The sequence below is a fragment of the Brassica napus genome, chromosome C3, assembly GCF_020379485.1.
Source record: "Brassica napus cultivar Da-Ae chromosome C3, Da-Ae, whole genome shotgun sequence".
NCBI classification, from domain to species: Eukaryota; Viridiplantae; Streptophyta; class Magnoliopsida; order Brassicales; family Brassicaceae; genus Brassica; species Brassica napus.
The window spans coordinates 46044192-46052779 of record NC_063446.1 but is presented as its reverse complement, the minus strand read 5'-3'; the positions used below and the strand labels follow the sequence as shown (position 1 = coordinate 46052779).

At 48.7% G+C, this 8588-nt stretch overlaps 1 protein-coding gene and 1 non-coding gene across 2 annotated transcripts; one reads left to right on the top strand and one right to left on the bottom strand.

The window, feature by feature from the left end:
- The first annotated feature begins 207 nt into the window (after positions 1-207).
- Positions 208-314, top strand: LOC125584808. The gene has a single exon (XR_007321716.1). It is a non-coding gene; the product is annotated as a small nucleolar RNA R71 (small nucleolar RNA).
- Positions 315-4254: 3940 nt separating this feature from the next.
- On the bottom strand, positions 4255-5439 carry LOC125583116. Its single transcript, XM_048749680.1, has 2 exons — positions 5041-5439; positions 4255-4929 (listed from the first exon to the last, which is right to left on the bottom strand). Exons 1-2 carry the CDS (start codon positions 5437-5439, stop codon positions 4255-4257), a joined length of 1074 nt encoding a protein of 357 aa, XP_048605637.1.
- Between the last annotated feature and the right edge of the window lie 3149 nt (positions 5440-8588).

Genomic DNA, 8588 nt, shown 5'->3' with positions numbered 1-8588 from the left:
ATCATCCTAGTGTCCATGCTCTTCACCTTCATGGAACGGTCAGTCTCCTCGTTTTTGTTGGACGAACTAGCTGCCATGTTCTCTATTAGCGCGTGAGCTCCTTCTGTGGTTTGAGTCATGAAATCTCCATTGCTCGCTGCGTTTAGAGCATTGCGGAACTCCCATTCCACACCATCGTAGAAGATTCCTAGAACATGGTCATCGTCGAACCCGTGATGAGGACCCTCTCTGAGGGTATCATTGAACCGTTCCCACACTTCATTGAAAGGTTCATTAGCGAGTTGTTTAAAGGAGGAGATCTTGTTCCTTAGGGCAGCTGTTTTGGCTTTCGTGTAGAAGTGGCCCAAGAAAGCTGCTCTAACCTTTTCCCAGGAAGTTAGGGAACCTGTAGGTAATGACTTAAGCCATCGTGAAGCCTTGTCCACTAGAGATAATGGAAACATCATGCATTTGATGTAGTCGGGTGGGAAGCCTTTTGCACAAGTGAAACTGCATATCTCTTCAAAACCTTCAATGTGTTCCATTGGTATGTCAGCTGACAGTCCATGGAACATCTTTCTCTGGACAAGATTGATCATGTCGGGTTTTATCTCAAAGTCTGCCCTTTGACATGGTGGTGGAGCGATAGCAGAGCGCGTAGCAGGGATGTTACTCGGTAGGTTTCTCTCACCAATTGGGACAGGTGGTTCCCGCTGTGCAGCCAGTTGCTGCGCTGCCATTGTCTGCTGCAACTCTTGCATCTGTTGCATATGCTGCTGCATCTGTTGCATAGAAGCGGACATTTTTTTTGGAGTGCCGAAGTCGGCCATTGTTGCAGTAATTGATTTTTGTTGATGGTTGGTTCTTTCTAAGCTTGCGAGTTCCTGCAAAAGAGGGTTAAACAAGTTAGAGGTTTTAGACTAAATAAATAACCGAAAAATAAAGGTAAAAAGCTGATCCCCGTCGCAACGGCGCCAAAACTTGATACACTAAAATTGGATCTTTGTCTACTGTCAAGTTAACAGTGTAGTTGTATTATCTTTAGATTCAATTCCATAGGACCAGTTCACACTTTATCTTTATGGGATCAAAATTTATCTAAAACGAAGTGGGGGTTTTCAAGGAAATAAATAACGTAAAGAACAAGTAACATGATTAGGTTGTTTTGAATTGATTTAAAGGCTCTAGTCTTGGGTTTCTTCTTCAGGTATGGAAATCGCATGCCAAGCAATTATTCAAGTCCAGTTCATAACAGGTCTAAACTCGGATCACTCATGTTGAATCAACCCACTCTCGTGGTATTAATTCATTTGCAAATCGGTCTTGATGCCTGAACTCTCGTTTGGATCAAGACGCGATAGCAAGATTTAGAGATCAAGTCCAATATGTTCACAATACACCCTAATATCTACTCTCGTTGACTAGGGATGCAAAGCTCATTCAGATCATATCAAGTTATCAATTAACGGCTAGCTATATTGATTAACCCTAATTCATGCACTAAGTGATCGGTTCAATGCAAGCAATAAGAACAGATATGAATGTGACAATCTTAAGATGACTTATTTATGCTTCAGCTTACGAATCCAAAACCCTAGAACCCTAAACTAACTCGGTGACTACTCAGACATAACACAAGAACAGAGAAGCATGATTTCTGAATAATACTATATATAATAGATCAAAGAAATCAGAGGGTTCAAGATAATCTTCTCTATGAGATGGAAGAGGCCTTCTCCCTTACAAGTAGCAATCGCTAAAATCAAAGCTCTCTCAGGTTTTTTCTTGCGTAAAAACTAAGGTAGGTCTAAAATAATAAATAGGAGACTATATATATGAGAGCCACAAGCGGCTATGGGAAAGAAATAGGAAATCTAGGGCAAATCCCGAAATATTTGGAAATTTCCTTTTTTTTCTCTGTCGCTGGAGCAGGCATTTAGGCTGCTCCGGTCGACTGTTCTTCGCGAAAGACTCCGATTCATACTTTTTTCTCTTCTTTTCCTCTAGCTGGTCCATTTCCTATCCAATGCAACTCTAGACCTGTTATGACTCGAAGGGGACTAAAAAGACTCGATAAAACCTTGAAAACTATTAGTAAGACATACATATAATGTGCCAAAAACACAATATATCATGAGGCTGTGTTGGAACCCGGAGGTTTGGATCCGGAGATTGCTGTTGGGAACCCGGAGGTTCTTTGAAGTTGTAATGACCCCGATGCGCCCTAGGCTGCACAAAGGTTCTAACTTCTTTTATCTTTGGAACCCTGAGGCCACATAAGAACCCGGAGGTTCTTCCTTAGATCCTCAGATTCTTTGATTGGAACCCGGAGGCTATGGAGGAACCCGGAGGTTCTTCCTTAGATTTTATGCGTAGGACTTGAAATCTTTTGGGAAATCTTGGGTTTCCTCTTTAGATCGGGGGCTCGCATAAGGACACGGAGTTCCTTGGGAACCCGGAATGTTTTGTTTTTCGCAGGGACCGTACTCCGCCTTCCTAGGCAAGACTACTACCGGTACCTGTTTGGATTTTGCATTCTGCCGCTCGGAAGCTGGCCACTATCAAGTTTCTATGTTGTATTCTACTTCTGCAAGAAGTCACTGACAGGCTTAGAGGGTGCTGGTGTGGGTGTTATGACCCAAGTGCAAGGCTTACGCTGCTTTACACGTCTGGAGAAGCAGAATTTAGATTGCTCCCTGTATTTCATAGTACTTTTGCAATGAGTATATACCATGTGTTCCCTGTATCGTGTAGCTCGTAGGGTTTTAATATAGGTACTTTTCACATTGGTACTCTGGGGACCCCGATGCGCCTTAGGCTGCACATGGGTTTTATGTAGTTTTGACAGCATACTCAGGCTTGCGCATACCCATTCCTCCTTTAATTTATGTCTCATAGCCGTTTTGATTCTTTGTGGGCGTGCCACTGTGGTCGTGCCACTTTTGTGGCCAGGATCGGAGGTCTCTGGAGACCTGATCCAGCTTGTATACCCCTTTAAGTATAATGATTTCCCCTCTGCTTTTATAGTCGGAAGTATTTTATTGTAGGCTTTGTTCGGAGACGTTTCGCATACATAGGAGTAGGAAATTATAATGCTCAAATAGTATACACTAGTATAGAAATCATGATCTGGAGACCGTATTAAAAATGATAGGCTTTGAGGTGCAGGGCGTTCCAGCAGTTGGATTGTATTTTACCTTTGCTTTCTTGCAGCCTGTAGGCGCCTGCTCTCCGCACCTCGATAACCTTATAGGGTCCTTCCCACCCTGGGGTGAGTTTCTCCGCCGTTTTTTCTGCTCGTCGTAGAACATAGACCCCTTGCTGGAAGGTTCTAGTTCTAACTTTCTTGTTGTACGTCATGGCGACGTCTTGCTGGTAGGACCAGTTTCTAAGTCGAGCGGCCTCTCTTTTTTCGTCGAGCAGGTCGAGGCTTAGCGTCATCAGCTCGTTGTTCTCCTCCTAAGAGGTAGGTCCGGAGACCGTTGTTCTTACGTGCATCTCTGTAGGTGCAATGGCCTCAGAGCCGTAGATTAGCGAGTAGGGGGTTTCCCCTGTTGCTGTTTTGGGAGTGGTCCAGTAGGCCCAAAGGACTCCGTGTAGTTCTTCCGCCCACTTCCCGTGAGATCCCTCCAATCGCTTTTTAAGCATGTTGACCACTGTTTTGTTCGTGGACTCGGCTTGTCCGTTAGACTGGGGGTGTCGTGGTGTGGCGAAAGTTAGTTTTATGCCCCAGTCCTTGCAGAACTCCTTGAAGTTATGGCTCGTGAACTGGGGTCCATTGTCAGTGACGATCTCGTGGGGGACCCCGAAGAGAGTGATTATGTAGGTCCACAGGAACTTGCGGATCTGGAGATCTGTTATGTGTGTCAGCGCTTCTGCTTCGACCCAGTTGGAGAAGTAGTCGGTGACTATCAGAAGGAAGACCTTTTGTCCCGGCGCCATAAGGAATTTCCCTACTATATCCATGCCCCACTTTCTGAAGGGCCATGGTTAGCTTATGGACTTAAGGTTCTCCGGGGGAAGCTTGGAGACTGGAGTGTGCCTTTGGCATTGGTAGCAGTGCTTGGCTTGTCTGTCGGCGTCGGCGTCGGCGGCCATCGTGGGCCAGTAGTAACCAGCCCTTCTGGCTCTGAGCACCAGGCTTCTGCCATTATAGTGGGATCCACAATCTCTTTCATGTAGTTCTACAAGGATTCTAGCTGCCTCTCGGGGTGTGACACACCTCAGGTATGTACCAGAGAAAGATCTCTGGTATAGCTTCTCCTGGGAGATACACTAACTCGCGGCTTGCTTCTTGATCTTTCTGGCCTTACTACAGTCTTCCGGGAGGATGTCGGCCTCCAGGTACCGGATTAAGGGGGTCATCCAGGTTTCACCTTCTTCGAGGGCAGAGACCTCCTCTGATGGGGGTTCCTCCAGGGTAGCTGGCCATTGAAACACGGGCAAGGGGATACTCATCTGCCTATTCATTTCATGGGCGGACCCTAGATTAGCCAGGGCGTCGGCTTGTGAATTCTGTTCCCAGGGGATTTGAGTGAGCTTGCAGCTCTTGAACTTCTTGATTAGTCGCTGAGCGACCGCCAGATACTGGATCATGCTGTCGTCTTTTGCTTGGTACTCCCCTTGTACCTGGTTGATTATCAGCTGGGAGTCGCCGAAGACCTGGATGTTCTCTGCCCCCAATTGATGGGCGAGAGTTAGGCCTATGATTAGGGCCTCATACTCGCTTTCGTTGTTGGTTGCTTTGAAGTTGCATCTCACGGCCCTTGAGGCTGTGTTCCTCGTTGGCAAGGTAAGCACTATCCCTACTCCAGCTCCTCTGACGTTGCTGGATCCATCAACGTGTAGGATCCATTCTCCCTCTTCCTTACTTTCGCCTCGGAGGCGTACCTCCTGCTCTAGAGCTGGGAGCAAGGCAGGGGAGAATTCAGCCACGAAGTCTGCTATGACCTATAACTTTATAGCCGTGGTGGGTCGAAATATTACGTCGTACTCTCCTAGTTCCACGGCCCATTTGGCTAGGCGTCCGGAGACTTCTGGTTTGTGGAGGACCAACTTTACAGGGAAGGAGGTAACAACCACGATTGGATGAGCCTGGAAGTAGGGTCGGAGCTTGCGAGCGGCGATTATCAGAGCTAAGGCCAGTTTTTCTAGGTGGCTATAGCGGTTCTCTGCGTCTAGGAGAGCCTCTCTTACGTAATAGATTGGTAGCAGCTTGTTTCCCTCCACGCGAACTAAGACGACGCTCACGGCGTGTTCAGAGACCACTAGATATAGCAGCAGGACTTCACCGAGTAATAGCTTGGATAAGAGAGGAGGAATGGTGAGATACGATTTTAGCTCTTGAGGAGCGGATTCGCCTTCTCCCATCAACTCGAAATCCTTCGGATTCTTGAGAGTTCCGAAAAAGATGTGAGATTTGTCGGAGAGTCTGGAGATGAACCTGCTCAAGGTTGCCATAGTTCCCGTTAGCTTTTGAACCTCCTTGACGTTCTTTGGGAAGGGATTGAGTGAATAGCCCTGATTTACTCCGGGTTGGCCTCGATTCCCCGGTGGGTTACGATGTACCCGAGGAACTTGCCAGAACTGACCCCAAATGGGCATTTAGCCGGGTTGAGCTTCATGTTATATTTTCTGAGGATGGAGAAGGCTTGCTGCAGGTGAGATATGTGGTCTTCCACTTCCAGGGATTTGACCAGCTTTTCATCGATGTAGACATCCATGGTTCTCCCGATTTGGTCCTCGAACATCATGTTTACCAGCCGTTGATAGGTTGGTCCTGCGTTCTTTAGGCAGAAGGGCATGACCTTGTAGCAGTAGATCCCTCTGGACGTCATGAAGGATGTTTTCTCCTGGTCTTCCGGATGCATAAATATCTGATTGTAGCAAGAGAACGCGTCCATGAAGCTCAGCAGCTGGTGCCCGCGGTGGGGTCCACCAGCTTGTCGATATGAGGTAGCGTGAAGGGTTCCTTTGGACAGAACTTGTTGAGGTCCGTGAAGTCGATGCAGACTCTTCACTTCCCATTCTTTTTCTTGACAACGATGACGTTGGCTAGCCATTCTGGGTACTGCACCTCACGAATGAACCTCGCGCCGAGCAGGCTCTTGACTTCATCGTTGATGATCGTGTCTCTCTCGGAGGGAAAACTTCCGTCTCTTTTGCCTGACGGGTTGATGTAGGCGGTCCACCTGCAGCTTATGCAAGATGACCTCTGGATCGATCCCAGGCATATCTGCGTGGGACCACGCGAAGCAGTCAGAGTTAGACCTGAGGAAGTCTCTCAGTGTTCTTCTCAATCCCTCAGTTAGCTTGGAACCGATCTTGAGATGTCGGGTCTGATCTCCTTCGGTTAATGGCACGTCGTCCATTTCCTCTACCTCCTGTTCCTCAGAGTGACGAGCCAGAGGTTTGCTCTGTAATTCCTATAAGACCTTGGTCTTTCCCTTCAGAGTGGTCTAATAGCAAGAGCGGGAATATTCCTGATCCCCTCAGATCGCCTTTATGCCCCAGGGTGTAGGGAATTTCACCATTTGGTGAAGAGTCGAGGGGACGGCCCCCATTGCGTGAATCCAGGGCTGTCCTAGGATCATGTTGTAAGACGAATTGCAATCAACCACGAGGAATTTTTTTAACATGTTGATTCCTTTGGTGTATACGGGGAGGGTTACCTCCCCAGCGGTTTGTTTGACTTCCCCGCTGAACCCTATAAGGGGGGTTATCCTCCGAGTTAGAGCACCTTCCTCCAGCCCCAGATCCTTTTATGCGGCCTGGAAGATGATGTTGCCGGAGCTTCCATTATCTACTAGTATCCTTTTTACCAGGCAGTTCGCTACAGTGAGCGAGATAACCAGGGCATCATGATGTGGAGTGAGGACTTTCTCTTGCTCTTTGGCCGTGAAGCTTATCTCGTCTGTTCCTAGGAGTAGGCGTTTCAGCTTGGATGCCTCTAGGCCGTGCTTGGCGTTCAGGTGCTTTTCTTCGCAGCTGCATGGCTTATGCCGCTGATTTCTGAACCGCCCGAAATGACATGGATCACTCGGTCCTGTCATGGTGGCGAGACAGGAGCAGCTTGAGTGGGCTTACCCGTTGTCTCCTTGCTTAGATGGCTCTTGGCCTTCTCGGAAAGGAATTCCCTGAGATGCCCTTTCCTAACCAGGTCGTTCACCTCGATCTTTAGTGCGATGCAGTCCTCCGTTTTGTGACCGTGGTCTCGATGGAAATCGCACCAGAAGTCAGGATTCTGGAAAGAGTCGGGGGCTTTCATCTTCTGAGGCCACTTGACCTACTGGCCCATTTGCCTCAGAACATTGATCAGCTCCAGCCTTGAGACGGAGAGGTGAGAGATGTCTGGCCATGTGGACACTGCCATCCCTTCTGCCTTCTCGATCGGCCGGTTCTGGTACCTGCCCCGGTTTCGATTCCCGGAGTCCCTAGCTGGTCTTTGAGAGGATTTCTTGTCTTGCTCGATTTGGTCTGGTCTGATCGTCTTGGGATCTTGCTTTTGTTGCGGTTTGGCACGGCTGGCGACGTTTTCCTCTCATTTGACCTGTGCCCAGGCTCGAGATATGACGTCTTCCATGGTTTTGCACTGATATTTGGTCAGCTCCTTGTAGAGGTCTCCGTCAGGGAGCAGACCTCTCTTGAAAGCAGAGATAGCCGTGGGGATACTGCATTCGGGGATAGCCACCTTCTCTTGACTAAAGCGGGCTATGTATCCTCGCAGGTGTTCCACTAGATGCTGGAAGATTTCGTAGAGACTATCGGAGGTTTTCTCCAGGTCCCTGCTGCTGGCGAATTGCTCCACGAACTTGTCATCGAGAACCGCGAAGGAGGCAATGGACCTGGAGGGTAAGTTGATATACCATTGCAGAGCGGGTCCGGTCATAGTAGAGCCGAAAGCTTTGCACATGGTAGCTTCGTGTGACCCCTTTGGGAGTGCTACGGCGAGCATCCTTTGTCTGTATTGGGCGACGTGGTCGTTCGGATCAATGGTGCCGTCATACGCTTTTATGCTGGCGAAAGAGAACTTCTTGGGACTCTCGATCAAGGTGATCTCATCCGTGAAGGGAGTATCGGCGTAGGAGTCGGGGTTGCTCTTCCGGATGGGGGGAGCTAGCCCCAGGAGTCTCTCTACCATGGACTGCATGGCGTCGAGTCTATCGGAGAACATCTGGTGAAGGTGAGCGATCATAGGAGAGTCCGCTCTCGCTGCTCCGTTCGATGCTTCTTTATCAGGCTCGGGCTCCGAGTCGCTGTCCTCCACGTCGTAGGTCTGGGCATCCTTGGCCTTTTCTCGCGTAGATGTGTCTCCTCCCAGCACCGTAGTTGGGAGATTCACGCCTGTCCTAAAATTAAGTGTTTCCAGAGTCGGCATAGGGCGAACCTGAGTCCGGAATGAACGCTTCTTGTTGCTTGCCGCGTTAAGGGTTTGGTTCTCGCACGGGAGGGTAAGATTCTCCGATTCGAGATGGCTGAGCTTCTCGGCGCTCTGCTCCAGTTGCTTGGAGTGTTCGTTGAGCTTTTCCTTCAGGACTGGTCTCTTCCCGAGTTCTATGTAACCCGGTTACTTGACCTTACAGATCATCGATTTGCATTTGGAGTTCAGC